We start from the raw sequence: 16,289 nt of genomic DNA, 5'->3' as shown, positions 1-16,289 counted from the left end.
TAGCTGAACTTCAAAATTAACTGCAGCTTACCTGCAACTTAGTTAGCTTTGTATATCCCTTCTCTATTACTACAAAGCTCCCAATACAGTTTCCACATATAGAAGCAGTTCTGGTAGGCAATTTAGGACATTATGTGCCATTCTGCCTGTGATTTCAGTACCTCTTTAAGTGATTAAAATCAGTGTCCTTTTAGGGTGAATATCAATTTGGGAATAGAAAAATGTTTGCTGGGGCTAAGTCAGGTGACAGATTGGATTGGGAACCACAACTGTCTTTGTGTTCATAAAAAAAAATCAGAAATAAATGGCAAGGTGCGAACTGGTATGTTGTCATGGCGGGGGCACCAGTAGTGGTTTCTCCACAAGTCCTGTCTTTTTCTCCTGACATTTTCTCCCAAATATTTCAAGATTTTGAGGCATACCAGTGGTTCACTGATTGACCCTCAGGTAGGAATTCATGGAGCACAACACTGTTGTTGTGAAAGACCATCAACAAAACTGTTATGACTGACCTGACCTGCCTCAGTTTCTTTGGTTCCTGCAAATTTTTTCCACAGTACTATGATAAATGCATTTTCATTTCAATCAATCAATCAATCAATCAATCAATCAATCAATCAATCAATCAATCAATCAATCAATCAATCAATCAATCAATATTGATCTGCATTTAGGGCAGTCGCCCAGGTGCCAGATGCTCTATCTGTTGTATTTTCTTAAACAATTTCAAAGAAATTGGATATTTATTGAACATCTCCCTTGGTAAGTTATTCCAATCCCTAACTCCCCATTCTATAAATGAATATTTGTCCCAACTTGTCCCCGAGAATTCCAACTTTATCTTCACGTTGTGATCTTTCTTACTTTTAAAGACACCACTCAAACTTATTCGTCTACTAATGTCACTCCACGCCATCTGTTGACAGCTTGGAACATACCATTTACAACTGATAAAACTTTATAATATTATGTAAATCGTAACTACAAAAACTTGTATTGTATTGAAAATGTGGTCTTAATGAACTTTTTTTTTTTGCTATGGGCTTTACGTCGCACCAACACAGATAGGTCTTATGGCGACGATGGGATAGGAAAGGCCTAGGAGTTGGAAGGAAGCGGCCGTGGCCTTAATTAAGGTACAGCCCCAGCATTTACCTGGTGTGAAAATGGGAAACCACGGAAAACCATTTTCAGGGCTGCCGATAGTGGGATTCGAACCTACTATCTCCCGGATGCAAGCTCACAGCCGCGCGCCTCTACATGCACGGCCAACTCGCCCGGTAATGAACATTTTTGTAATACTCTTGACATACCACTAAGTCGAGCAGCTAGTCTTCTTTCTCCCAAATCTTCCCAGCCCAAACTTTGCAACATTTTTGTTATGTTACTCTTTTGACGGAAATCACCCAGACCAAATTGAGCTGCTTTTCTTTGGATTTTTTCCAGTTCTTGAATCAAGTAATCCTGTTGAGGGTCCCATACACTGGAACCACACTCTAATTGGGGTCTTACCAGAGACTTATATACCCTCTCCTTTACATCCTTACCACAACCCCTAAATAACCTCATAACCATGTGCAGAGATCTGAACCCTTCATTTTCAATCCCATTTATGTGATTACTCCAATGAAGATCTTTCCTTATATTAAAACCTAGGTACTTACAATGATCTCCATAAGGAACTTTCACCCTATCAATGCAGTAATTCAAACTGAGAGGACTTTTCCTATTTGTGAAACTTACAACCTGACTTTTAACCCTGTTTATCACCATACCATTGCGTGCTGTCCATCTCACAACATTATCGAGGTCATTTTGCAGTAGCTTGCAATCTTGTAACTTATTTATTACTCTATACAGAATAACATCATCTGCAAAAAGCCTTATCTCCGATTCCACTTCTTTACTCATATCATTTATATATATCTAAGAAAACATAAAGGTCCAATAACACTGCCTTGAGGAATCATCATCATCATCATCATCATCATAATCAAGTTTCCACTCCAGTTTCCCTGCTGTGGTTTACGAGTGCTCTCCATTTTAGTCTGTTCATGTACCACTGCTCCTTGAAGACTTCATCCCAGTTGATTCCTTGAATCAAGTAATCTTGTTGAGGGTCCCATACACTGGAACCATACTCTAGATGGGGTCTTACCAGAGACTTATATGCCCTCTCCTTTACATCCTTAGTACAACCCCTAAACACCCTTATAAACATGTGCTGAGATCTGTACCCTTTATTTACAATCCCATTTATGTGATTTCCCCTTATATTAACACCGAGGTACTCACTTGGTCCATCCATCTCCTCCTAGGTCCTCCAACAGGTCTCTCTCCAGTAATCAGTATGCAACCATTGTTTTGCAATTCTTGTTTCTATCATACGTTTGACGTGACAAAACCATTGCAAACTTGTCCCAGTTATGGTCTCCTTCAGGGAATGATTTATTCCAGCTTGTTCGCTATTCCTTACATTGTCTTTTCTAGTCTTTCGAAGCATGCCTCTTAGGAACTTAATTTCTGAAGCCTGAAGTAATCTTTTTTGCCTTGAGGAATACCCCACTTAATTATTACAAGGTCAGATAAAGCTTTGCCTATACTAATTCTCTGAGATCAATTTTCTAGAAATATAGCAACCCTATCAGTCACTTTTTCGTCTAGTACAATTGCACTCATTTTTGCCAGTAGACACCCATTATCCACCCTATCAAATGCTTTAGACAGGTCAATCGCGATACAGTCCATTTGACCTCCTGAATCCAAGATATCTGCTATATCTTGCTGGACTACTACAAGTTCAGTGGAATAACCTTTCCTAAACCTGAACTGCCTTCTATCGAACCAGTTATTAATTTCGCAAACATGTCTAATATAATCAGAAAGAATGCCTTCCCAAGTTTACATGCAATGCATGTCAAGCTTACTGGCCTGTAATTTTCAGCTTTATGCCTATCACACTTTCCTTTATACACAGGGGCTACTATAGCTCCTTCATGCAAACAATAATCAAATAAGTATTTCAGATATGGTACTATATCGCAACCCATTGTCCTTAGTATATCCCCAGAAATCTTATCAATTCCAGTCGCTTTTCTAGTTTTCAACTTTTGTATCTTATTGTAAATATCATTGTTATCATATGTCATTTTTAATACTTCTTTAGCATCAGTCACCTCCTCTATCTGGACATTATCCATGTAACAAACAATCTTTACATACTATCTGCACACTTTTTAGCGATAGATTTTCACCCTAGTGCTGAATCGGTCAATCTCGGCAATCTTCGAGATTCATATTGGCAACCTTTGAACACAAACTATGACTCGATTATGCATCGCCATGCGACATCTGGCATACACTTTACGTACTCATCATCATTTCCCTTTATCCAGCTGTAGCCGGGTAGGGGCAAATATGGTTCCTCTCCACTTTCTTCGGTCTTTCCACCACTCCTCCTCCAACACTGTGTCCCAGTCCAGGTTTCTTTCTATAATGCTGCGTTGGATGGTATCCTTCCATCTCAATCGCGGTCGTCCACGGCCTCTCCTTCCTTGGATTTGCATTTCCATCACCTTTTTTGGCATTCTTTCGTCGCTCATTCGCTTTATGTGCCCAAACCATCTTAGTCGGCTCTTCTCTATTCTATCATTCATTTTTTCCACTCCAATTTCTTCCCGGATTTTCTCATTCCTTATTTTGTCTCTTCTACTCTTCTGTATCATACTCCTCAAGAATTTCATTTCGGCTGCCTGTATTCGACTATAATCCTTCTTTGTCATTGTCCAAGTTTCTGCTCCGTAAGTTGTTATGGGTACGTAATACATCTTGTACATAGTATCCTTTGCTTCCATTGGCACAGCTTTGTCCCATAACATATTTCTTACACTATGATATAAACAACTTCCAGCTTGAATCCTTTTACTAATCTCAGCATCCAGTTGAGCATTCTCCATTAATTCACTCCCCAGGTATTTAAACGTTTCCACTACTTCCAGGTGCTTGTCTGCAAGTCTAATCTGACCTTTCCCTTCTTTCTCCCCTCTAGTCATAACAAGAGTTTTACTCTTCTCTACACTTATTTTCAATCCACATTCTTCAATCTTCCCATTCACCACATTCAACTGTTCTTGAACCTTCCTGTCGTCTTCTCCCCAAATCACAATATCATCTGCAAATAACATCGTGTTCATTTCTCTTCCTCCATATGCTGCTTTTGCTGTTCTCATGATGTCATCCATGATTGGTGTTGTTTATATAACAAAGCCACCATATATTAGGTTAGAAGGAACATTAGTGGGGAAAATAAGCCTAGTACATCACAGGAACCACCTGGTACTCCTAAATGGAAACAACCATCCAGGGCTATACACAGCGAGGGACGGAAAATTATAGCCCACGTCACAGAGTGCTGTGGTATGGAGAAAAAACAAAGAGCTGCTCTTCCCCCTAAGCAAGTCTATCCAACGTGCTGCCGCGTATACGGGGAAATCCGTGGCCACTATTCATAGGATTAAGGCATTTACTGCCTCTCACCCCGGCAAATCTCCACCCACACCTGGTAAAAAGAGGTAGGTCCGTCTAAACAGTCTACCTAATCTGTTCAAACCAATATCATTATGGATAGTAGTAGGTTGCCATGAGCAAGTGTTATATGATGTTCTCCTCTTCCTCGCAGGAAGAGAACACAAGGGAAGATAGAACAGGACAATCGCGAAAAACGAGTGATAAGGGACACCATCGAAATCTTCTATACCATCCAAAAAGTGGTGCCTACTCTGAAGAAACTGATCCCTGTGCTGGAGAAAGAAATTAAGTGGAAGTGGAGCCCAACGTCGCTCCGAAAAGTGTTAAAAAGATATGGGTTTTGTGTGGAAGAAGGTCCAAAACAAACGTGTTTTATTGCTAGAGCGGGCAGACATCGTTGATTGGCGAGCACGATTCCTCGTCCAAATTAAACATGCTAGGGAAGAAGGCAAGGAAGTGTTTTACTTGGACGAGTCCTGGATTGATAATAATATAACAACTGGAAAATGCTGGCAGAGAGAAAAAGATGTTGTGGGTGTTACAGCATGGGGATGCTCTTCGAAACGGCTAATCATTGCAAGTGTTGGATCTGAGAAAGGGTTAATTAGAGAAGCACAATTAATATTTGAAGCCAGAAGTACTGAAGGTGATTACCATGGCCAAATGAATTCCGATAATTTTGAGAAATGGTTCAAAACATCTGTGCTCCCTAATTTGCCTCCTGCATCTGTGATAGTGCTGGATAATGCACCATATCATTCTCGACAGGTGGATAAAATACCATCTCGGTATGATACACGAGTGACAATGGTCCAGTGGCTACTTTTGGTAACAGTTTTGGCAATGTTCCAACAGCAGTTTGCACCTGAACCTTTACAGTAGTGTCAGGAATAAAAAGTAATTATATATTACGAGGTTACTCAGCAATTTCCTTCAAGTTTTGGCTCTTGGCTCGAGAACTTAAGAAAGAAAGTAAAAATGTGCCCCGAGACTAACTTCAGTCTCTACAAATGAAAAAATAAAATAAAATGGGAATATGCCAGAAAAACGAACTGATTTGAGGAGTCATGTTAGCAGTGTGAGTAGATGGTGGTGGTGATTTCCATCTTAAGAGGAAGTACAATTATGTAATTATCCTCTCTGAACAAGGCATAGGATTGAACAGACAGTGTGGAAATTGGGAGCTGGTATACGTTCAAATCCTCCTAGTGAATTTCACTGTAATGATTCCTCATTGCTAGGGGAGATGTGGACGTTATAATATACGGACTGTATCATTACGAGTAATTTTTACTCATTCCCGGAATTTTGTTCTTGCGTCTAAGGACTAAGCACAAAAGAAAAGAAAAATTTGCCTCGAGACTTAATGTCAGTATTTACAAATAAGAAAAACCAGAAACATACATAAATCAGACATGGTAATAAGAGTCTTCAGAAGACGTGGAGCAAAGTTCTCTGCGAAACATTCCAAGTCAACTGTGCACGGACCAGTTCTTCCCAAAAGTAGAGCACCATCGTCCAAAGCTCATACTTTGATCTCAGACGATGACAGCGCCCCTGCAGAGTCCTTTTCATTAGACACCAGATATTTTCAATAGGATACAGATCAAGACTATTCAGAGGTCACAGTATCACCTTGATCATTGCCTGTGAAGCAAACCATCACTGAACTGCCTCTGACCTTACAACGCGCTGCAATAAGTTGTCACAGACCAACCTAAATGAATATTATACGCAAACCTTTCCCTGATACCAGGTTTTATGGGGTGAAGAGTAACGAAGGAGCTCTCCTGGTTCCAGTTATACTGCCAACTGAATGGAAATTAAATCTGAACTGAATCGATAATATGATCGATCGATATGAATTTTCTAAACTTTTATTATCTGAAGCCAACAACTGTCTCTCACACACATTATATAACATTTCTCGATGCGAATCTTGTTCCTAGCATGAATTCTATAGATTGGCTTTGCTCTGTAAACAACAACAGTACTAGTACGTAAAATGTACGCCAGATGTCTCACGGTGATGCATAACTGGTTCATAGTTTGTGTTTCAAAGGTTGCTGATACGAATCTCGAATATAACCGAGGTCTACCGATTCAGCACTAGGGAGCTCAGGTATCAAGAAAAGGTTCGCGTATAGTACTTTAGCCCTTGAGACAAGACTTTCACACACGCGGAACGACTGTCGTTTGTTTAGACGCCCGCGGCCTTCTCGGGAAGAATGTTGTCAAGTGGTGCTCAATGCTGCCAACCTCTCTACCTAGGAACTAATGAGTGAGTGGAGCTTCAATAGGTGGTGGTGATTATTGTTATACCGCTGGTCTGGACTGGTTCTTGCTGTGTGGATGGTTAGGATAGGACCTGAACAAGACCAGTGATATAGAGACAAGCAAAAGGGGTGTGGGGGCGTAAGCGCTCCCAAGTTAGAAGACAAAAGCGGCCTTAGGCCTCTAGTTGTGTGTGGAAACATGACTGGCCTGGACTGGTTCTTGCCGTGCGGACAGTTAGGATAGGATCTGGACAAGACCACTGGTCTGGACTGGTTCTTGCCGTATGGCCGGTAAGTATAGGATCTGGACTATACCTGTGATATAGGGACAAGCAAAGGGGCACTTTTATTGTGCTGGGGTTGGTAACAGATTCTGATTATCATAATTGACGGGAATGAGATCACGCGTCACTTTACGTTGGCCAATAGGAATGCAAGTAGCTACTTCAGCAATGAAAATGGCATGCAATACCACTGCTTTCGTGATGTCCAAGCCGTACTGTAACGAGCGCGGGAAAGCAATCAGCTGATCGTTAGGGGGGAAGTTTAGCACATGAGTTAGTACAGTTAAACATAGATTTTCGCAGTTTTATTGAAATTTTTACCGATGGCCGCATGTTTACTCAGATATGTTAGAATGAGTCGTTATCGACTGCATTATTAAGTGGAAAGTCGTTAATTAGTGAAGAAAACTTAGTGTGAGCGTGTATTTATGTGAAGCTATAGGTTAAGAAGATCGTCAGTGTTTTAATTTTGTAGTTTATTTGTGTAGAGTTATATTTATAGTGTAAAATTAATTGAGTCAGTGCATTCTGTGTTTTATTATTAACCACGAATTGTATATACTTGAATTAAGATGATCAGTGAGGGAAATCAACACGCCTAGGAGTTGCTGTGTGCCTGGCTGCAAAGCCAATTATAAACGAGGAGAGTACACTCCGGTATTTGTGTTTCCTTCTGATGAACTAGTTAAGTTATGGAAGAAGGCTATTCCCAGGGAGAATTTAATAGTTAATCACAACAGAGTTGTGTGTATCAAGCACTTTCCTGAAAATCACATCCTGAGAGAAATAAGAGTGTCCCGTCAAGATGATGAGTTAAATTTTTTTATTATGTCATAAACATGGGTAACATGTAATCAGACCTACGGCTTATCTGAATTCGGTGTATTTGAAAATGCAAGTCATATTTATGAGAATCGCCGAGCTCGATAGCTGCAGTCGCTTAAGTGCGGCCAGTATCCAGTATTCGGGAGACAGTGGGTTCGAACCCCACTGTCGGCAGCCCTGAAGATGGTTTTCCGTGGTTTCCCATTTTCACGTCAGCCAAATGTTGGGGCTGTACCTTAAGGCCACGGCCGCTTGCCATACCTAGACTTTTCCTGTCCCATTGTCGCCGTAAGACCTACCTGTACAATATAACTATTTATAATAGTTTATTTAAATCCGCCTTGATCAATACACTCATTAAATGAAAGAAACATTATTTATTAAACCATACATGTTTCGGGAAATCTCAACCATTCCCTTCATCAGTGTTTAGATCAAAGAATAACATAATGACACAATCTTTTGTTTTACAATTTGAAGGAGTATTGTGTCCCAATACATCATGTCAAAGAGTAAAGAGAACTTACAAAATATTATAAAAATGATCAATACATACAATTTTGGTTGAACTGAATGAGAAACACTATACAAATTTATGATCTTCAAGTTTTTCTTCTTTTCTTCTTCTTTTTGTTCCTTAAATGATTATATGCTAGCCTAAACAGTGGGTTATCTTCTGTACTTTTCTCATTTAAACTTGATTCAGAATTACATTTTTGTGTAAGGTAAATTTCTAAATTTTCCAAAACATTCATTAGTTTTCCCTTTTTGGTCGAATGTAATAATTTCATGTCATTGGAAATGTCTGTAAATTTATGATTCATTTCAACCATATGTTCTCCCATTGCCGAATATCTTTTATGTTTGTTTATTAACAGACCTACCTGTGTCGGTGCGACGAGAAGCAAATAGCAAATAATAATAATAATAATAATTTGTGAGTATCAAACAGCAGTGTGATTTACGTAAATCTTATCTTCTGACAGATTCAGATCCTATTTATGAATCCTCCAGAAGTAAGATATCTGAATTTCCCAAATCGAGGGGGCTTAAAGTATCCATCAGACATGTCAATAGAACTTGGAATTGAGGTGTACAAAGTATTTTGTGTGTTAGTGTCAGATACATAAGATGCTATTTCTAAATTCAGACAATCCTAAGTGTGTCACAAAATCCTTGGCTTTGGAGTCAATGAAGTTGGCAGATTCCCTAGTCATTTGTGACTGCGGAAAAAAATTGGAAGATCTGGCCGGACAGTGTAGGCCTATATATATTTGGGTGAATATATTTTTTAATAACTTTTCCAAAATTCACACCGACTTGTGTATTCAACAAAGTGCTTCAAAGAGAGCAGACCTACTCCATACTGGTGTAACTTCCTGCAAGAGGTCCAGGAAAGCTGCAATGTTCATGGAGTGGAAACAGTGAGGTACAGAAATAATTTATATTTGTAATAAATAAAAAGTAATCGTAACTGGCTGTATGTTTTCTGTCAGTGTGTATGATGTGAATGTTCTAGTTGACCAGAAAATGGATAAAATCGCAAGAATATGTCTCAAAGTGTTAGGCTGTACTCACACAAACGAACGTATATATGCGAGAAATAGAACGTTACGGGGAAGGATATGCATTGTATGTCAGAAGTAACAAATATTTGAGGATAGGTTTTGGTTTTATAACGTGTTAACAGTTCTTTAAGTAATTTAAACGAGTGTGTTATTCAAGCGGAGCATATGCGTATCGCCTTCAAGTCCCCCCCAAAGCGTGACGTCATCAGAGGTACAGTACGGCCTGGACATTACGAAGGCAGTGGCAATACTCTTCATTAGGTTATAAAAGTAAATGTAGTTCTTGGGGTGGAATGGTGGGTTCCAGGGCATCGCTATGAACACATCTCTCCTCTGAGACGCATTCCAAGTAAGATTTCATTAATTTCCACTTATAACGTTAGAAAAATCTTGTCTCCAGGGCTGGAGTTTTACCCCAACCTAATTTTCTTTAAAACTACGTGTGTGATGGAATATTTGGAAGAAGAAGGCTTAAAATTAATCAACCAGCGAAATCAGTTTACATACGTAGCATATAACGGGAGGAGTACAATAGATCTTGTATTTACGAACTTGCAAAACATCCCTATTGCTATTAGAAAACATTTGCCAGTAGTAACAAACTTTAATCTTTTATTGCAAGATGGAAAAAAGAAAATGCTAGCACTCTACCCCACAAGGACACTTGACTCTGCCAAAATACAAGAAGCAAATTTTGAAATAGTACAGGAACTGATCAGGGACGGTATGTTGGACGAAGCTGTTCTAGAATTAGACCGCCAGATGCAGGAGGCTATACAGTATACAGATCCATACAAACGGAAAGCAAAGCCCTGGTTCGACTCAGACTGCTATTACATAAAATAAACTTCATTATAAAGCCCGTATTGTCGTGAGTATACGTTGAAGGTTAGGTCAAATGTTCCACTTTTACAATACTAAGATTCTTTATTAACTAAATATTTACATGATTTTTAATTATATCGGGACATGTTTCGTCTACCTTGTAGACATCATCAGCCATAAAAACTTCTGAGAAAAAGCTACAAGGACAAGGACAAAGTAACACATTAAAATAATTCGGGTAACCGAATATGTCATTTAAAATGGTGAAGAATTCAGAACTGTTCTGAGCACAGCACTTAAGAATATCGTTGACATTAAAATTAAAATTGTCCACATGGGATGATACAGTAAAAACTTGCGTTAAAATTCTTCTTTTTTGTGTGATGTGTTAATATATAATATTCTGTTATGTCGTGAAGGCTTGATAATGAATTGCACAATGTTCATTCCAATAGGATAATAACGATGTATAAGAAATACAGCGAGCATATGTTAAAGCCGTCTTATTGGTGTAGTATTGGCATTTCCTGTTGAGAAGTTAGGTGGAAAATTTGAACGTGATGACGTAATGTGGAATGTGCAGTAGAGGGCCCTAGAATAAGAGAGATAGCTGTTGTTAGTGTTAAAATAGGCAAGTTTTTGTGTCTTGAGATGTAAAGTAATGAAAATGAGAAGTGCGGCACATCTGATTACTTACGTTCTCGCCTGTCTGACAGCGACTAGTTCAGTGTGGAAGCCTGTGGTTGACTGAGAGCGAACTATGGAGGTCGTGTGTGAAGGGAGCCGCCATGAGGGGAAATTAGGGGAAGGTTAGGATCAGTAGGCGGGAAGCCGTCACATGGAAGCTTGTTATTGGATTTGTTAAAGTAAGAACTATTGAGCAATGCCTCAAAAATTACGTTCGCAGTTTCGGAAATTTCATTTAAATTGTGAAAAGGATTGCATTTATGATCTATATTAATATAGATGTTTTCTAAAACATTGAGTAAAGTGCTTTTATTATGAAAATAAAGAATTTTTAAGTCCTGTTCTATGGAAGTGAAGGAATGATTGGATTCTGTCATGTGAGTACTCATGGCGGAGTACCTTCTATGTTTAGCGGCATTGATATGTTCCTTATATCTAACTGAAAAGCCTCTTCCGGTTTGCCCAATGTAGCTCGCGGAACATTGGTTACACTTTAACTTATAAACGCCTGACCTATTATATTTATTCGTAGTGTTGTTAATTTTATGTTGGTTGTAAAAAAGATTAGTATTATTGTTGACTGTTTTAAAAGCAATGTTGATCTTATGTTTCTTGAGGGTGTTGGTGATATCATAAATCTTACTATTTCTATAAGTGAAAGTGGCATATTTGTCTGTTTTTCTTTTTGTTTCTCTAAGTAAAGTTGAACTGGATTTGTTAGTAACTTTATTGATTATCCTGTCAATGAAATGCCTGCTAAAACCATTTTTACTCGCTATTAAGCGGATAAATTCAAGTTCTTTTTTACGATTAGCATTTGATAAAGGGACGTGAAAAGCTCTGTGGATTAAACTATAAAATGTTGCTCTTTTTTGAGATTCCGGATGCGTTGAGTCTTGTCGAATAGTATTAATAGTTTGGGTGGGCTTCCTAAATATGGTATAAGAGAATTTGTTGGAGCTATTGTTAATAGTGACATCTAAGAAGTTTAATGAATTATTGACTTCCGCTTCGGAAGTAAACTTGATCCATGGATCAACTGCATTCAACTGTTCAAGAACGATATCACCGTTGGAGACGTTGTGATCTATTAAAGTAAATGTATCATCAACAAAGCGTGTCCAGAATACGATACCTTTAATTTTGTTAAGAATTTTGGAATTTTCCAAGTGGTCTAAATAAATTTCTGCCATTATTCCTGAAGCCGGGGAGCCCATAGGAAGACTATCCTGCTTATAAATTTTCCCATTAAAAGTGAAATAGTTGTTGGAAGTTACAAATTCTAAAATATTTAAAAATTCTTCTATTTCTTGTATGCTTAATTTTCTGTGTTTTAGAAAATTATCCTTGATGATCTTTAAAGTTTTCTTGACTGGTATATTGGAATACATGTTTTTAAACACTAGCTATGCTGCTAGGAAAGAAACGCTGAATAAATTACACATTACCTTGAATTCTCCGTCTCCAGAAAACCTTGAAATATACACACTCTCTCGCAGGCTCTATAAGCAGCTAATAAAACAAAAGAAGAAAGAGTACCAAGAAATGCTAGATATAAAGAAGATAGAAGTTGCTGAATGACATCCTTATAAAATACTGAACCCAAGAAAACCAAAATTCCCTAGGGACATACCAATAGAAACCTGGGAAAAACATATGTGTCAAGTGCTTCAGGTTAAAGATACTCGACCGCTACAGACACAATTAGAAGATGTAACTGAGTTTTTGCCTATAACTGTAATGAATATCGAGAACGCTATACACAGCATGGGAAATGGAAAGGCTTGTGGACCTGATCAGATTTACTACGAACATTTAAAAACGGTGACTCCAATTTTGAAAGAAACATGGTCTTATTTGATGAACGAATGTCTTCGGAGAGGTAGAATACCAGATAGCTGGAGGAGATCCTACATCAAAATGGTATACAAGGGCAAAGGGGACATGGGAGATCCAGACTCGTACAGAGGTATCGCACTCGAATGCACTCTTTTTAAGGTAATGACCAAAATTCTCACTGACAGGCTAACAACACTTGTGGATCAATATATACCAGAGCAACAGTTTGGTTTCAGAAGAGGTAGATCTACCCTGCAAGCGGTGGAGTGTTTAAAACAAGATATCGAGGAAGCACTAACAGTACCAGGTGGAAAGCTCCACGCAATCTTTGTTGACTTCTCTAAAGCTTTCGATATGCTCAATAGGAACATACTCCTGACAAAGTTGGAACAATTAATTGGTAAGAGTCACTACCTGACGGTCATAATCAAAGACATTCTCTCCAACAATACAGTATTTATACAGGATAACATATCAATATCAGATGCAATAGCACAGACCAATGGTGTACTACAAGGAGATCCTCTAAGTCATCTTCTGTTCTCAATAATCACTTCGGATGTGACGTGATGCATCAAGGATGGTGTAAAGTTGTATGTATATGCAGATGATATGGTTCTCGCTGCAGAACGGCTGGAGGACCTGCAAGAGTCCTTTGATCTTCTGGCAGCATGGGCACATGAAATTGATCTCAGCATAAATGACCAAAAGACTGTCCACATGATTTTCAGAAAAGGTGGAAGACCAGCAGTGACTGACAGAGTCCATTACAATGGTAAAGAACTAACAAGGGTTAGTCACTTCAAATACCTGGGAGTCATATTCCAAACCAGAGGTGATGTTTTCACAAAACACATAGAGAATAGGACTATCTTGGCATTTAAAGCAGTGAATGAAATCAAAGATTTATGTAAGATGTCAGTAAAGCAGCGATACAACTCTTCAATATTAAAGTTGTGCCTATAATCACCTATGGTCTACAACTCGTCTGGGAATACCTAAATATTAATAGTCTACGGCGAATAGAGAAAGTCAAAGCCGCATACTTAAAGAGAGCTCTGGGGCTTTCGAAGTATACACTATCTCGACTTGTGTATGTTCTGACAAGGGAATCTTTCCTGATCGAAAAGCTACGCTTCAAGATGTCACTACCATCCACGACAAATTACGATCGACTACTTACGGAACTGAAGCAGAAAAGAGAAGACATTTGGTTAGATTTCTATGCAACAGATGCTATGACAACGCGGGGATGGATGGAAGCGAACTACGAATTAGACATATTGTAATTAGATTGGCTGTTCATGGCTTTCACTTTAAGCTTTGCAAAACCAAAACATTTCATGAACCTGAATTCGGATGCATGTGTAAATTGTGCGATCGTGAATGTGATAGATACCACGTCTTAACATGTCCTAATAGAGGAAAATCATTGACTAAATTCTGTTCAGAACAATGAGACCTATGTGGAAATGTTAGAATTAATGTACTTACTTACATGGCCATTTGGCTGCAATAAAACTATTATTAATTTTCTTTAAAATAAAAAGTAAACCGGGCTTACTTCTTTTCACCTTCGTAGAGAAGAAACGATTCAAAGGTTGGAGGTGCATTCATTTTGGATTGTTGAGCTCACGTTCAACAAACTGGAACATAAAATGTTAGGTTAGGTGAAATAATACAGACAAATAGAAGCTTTACTATTGTCAGTGAACAACTTACTCGTAAATCAAATACCCCAGAGTTAGACTTATACTAAATTATTTGTTTCAAACAGTAAATAAATACCACAACAGCCCAAATTATTAGAAAATAACGAACTAAACTTCACTTACACTGTCAGGACGAACCAAAGAGATGGGACGAACCACGAACAACACACTATAATACAAACACAGCTGATGAGCTGATCCCAAAGAGAATGAGTAGCTGATCCAAAATCCAAACCAAAGAGATACAAACCAAATCCAAAGAGCAACCAAAACTGTTCCAAAGAATATGTATGGCTCGTTCCAAAGCCTACTAGATACTATAACGTAGGCAACGCTCGTTCACGATCAGTGATGCAAATCGTCACGGTCAATTAGATCTACGCTGCGCTAACTTGAGCGGTAGAAATGAATACCCTTCCATGAAAGTATTGACCTTGATTGCTGATTTATCTTAAATAGGTGTAGAGATTCTTACATAGGTTAATATTGTTGAAATTACTAGTCCTAAAAGCTACTTCCGTAGATATTTACCAAATTAATGTGTGATTGAGCAGTACAAATTATATTTATTAACTGTGAGTGATTATTGTTTTTAGAGGAAGTTCACTTTTATTATCCATAGTATTTATCGGTACATAATAGAACCTACCATGAAGATATTGTTAAATAGATCAATACGTTTGTCTTATGAAGTCATGATCTTGAGATCAAATCAATCAGTGATCTGCATTTAGGGCTGTCAAGCCTGTTTACCTAGTCTTTTCTTAAACGTTTTCAAAGAATTTGGAAATTTATTGCCATTGTTCAATTAGTACCTTGATATCCCTGATATAATATTATACAGTACCATATATTTAATTTTATGCAAAACTCTTTTTTTATGTTTGTTTTATCTCGCACTGACACAGGTAAGTCTCATGGCCACGACAGGAAAGAAAAGCGATAGGTGAGTGAAGGAAGTGGCCGTGGCCTTAATTAAGGTAGAGCTCCAGCATTTGCCTGGTGTGAAAATAGGAAACCACAGAAAACCATCTTAAGGGCTGTCAACAGTGGGGCTTGAACCCACTATCTCCCAGATGCAAGCCCACAGCTGTGCGCCTCTAACCGTACAGCCAACTCGCCCGGCATACGACACTTTGCTCTCCTTTCTTTTAAATAAACAATCTCATTACTACTCATCCATATCTTCAATCAATCAACCACTACTTAGCTGTATTTAGGGCAGTCGCCTAGGTGGCAGATTCCTTATCTGTTGTTTGTCTAGCCTTTTCTTGAATGATTTCAAAGAAATTGGAACTTTATTGAACATCTCCCATGGTAAGTTATTCACTAACTCCCATTCCTATAAACAAATATTTGCCCCAATTTGTCCTCTTGAAATCCAACTTATTCTTCATATTGTGATCTTTCCTACTTTTAAAGACATCACTCAAAGTTATTTGTCTACTAATGTCATTTCATACCCTCTCCACTGACAGCTTAGCACATACCACTTATAATAAGTTACCAATATAGTTGGTGTGTAATTGGATATTATAAATTTACCAGCTAACTCATTCCTGGTTGCCAGCGTTTCACCCCAGTGTGCTAAGTTGGGCTCATCAGTTGGTAAATAGCACACCTACCAAGATGCATGGCTAGTGCAGACCGTGCAGGCCATTGCGTAGTCTACTTGGAGCCACTGGCAGTGCCAATGCACTATAAGAGACTTTGCTTCGTTTTAAAAAATTTTCAACTTTTAGCACA

General features: G+C 38.5%; 1 protein-coding gene across 2 annotated transcripts in view; it reads right to left on the bottom strand.

Moving 5' to 3' along the window:
• Polr2J (DNA-directed RNA polymerase II subunit RPB11) overlaps window positions 1-14,778 on the bottom strand; it is a 34,860-nt gene extending 20,082 nt beyond the window's left edge. The window contains exons 1-2 of one of the 2 annotated variants that reach the window (XM_067152159.2): window positions 14,667-14,778; window positions 14,396-14,477 (exon numbers count right to left, since the gene is read on the bottom strand). In XM_067152159.2, coding sequence (XP_067008260.1) covers window positions 14,396-14,448 — 53 coding nt within the window. In that variant the 5' untranslated portion in view covers window positions 14,449-14,477; window positions 14,667-14,778. The other variant, XM_067152160.2, reaches the window with a different exon arrangement.
• Window positions 14,779-16,289: the final 1,511 nt, after the last annotated feature.

The sequence above is a fragment of the Anabrus simplex genome, chromosome 8, assembly GCF_040414725.1.
Source record: "Anabrus simplex isolate iqAnaSimp1 chromosome 8, ASM4041472v1, whole genome shotgun sequence".
Classification (NCBI taxonomy): Eukaryota; Metazoa; Arthropoda; class Insecta; order Orthoptera; family Tettigoniidae; genus Anabrus; species Anabrus simplex.
Note: the sequence above shows the minus strand (reverse complement) of the source record. Positions and strands in the feature narration are given on the sequence as shown.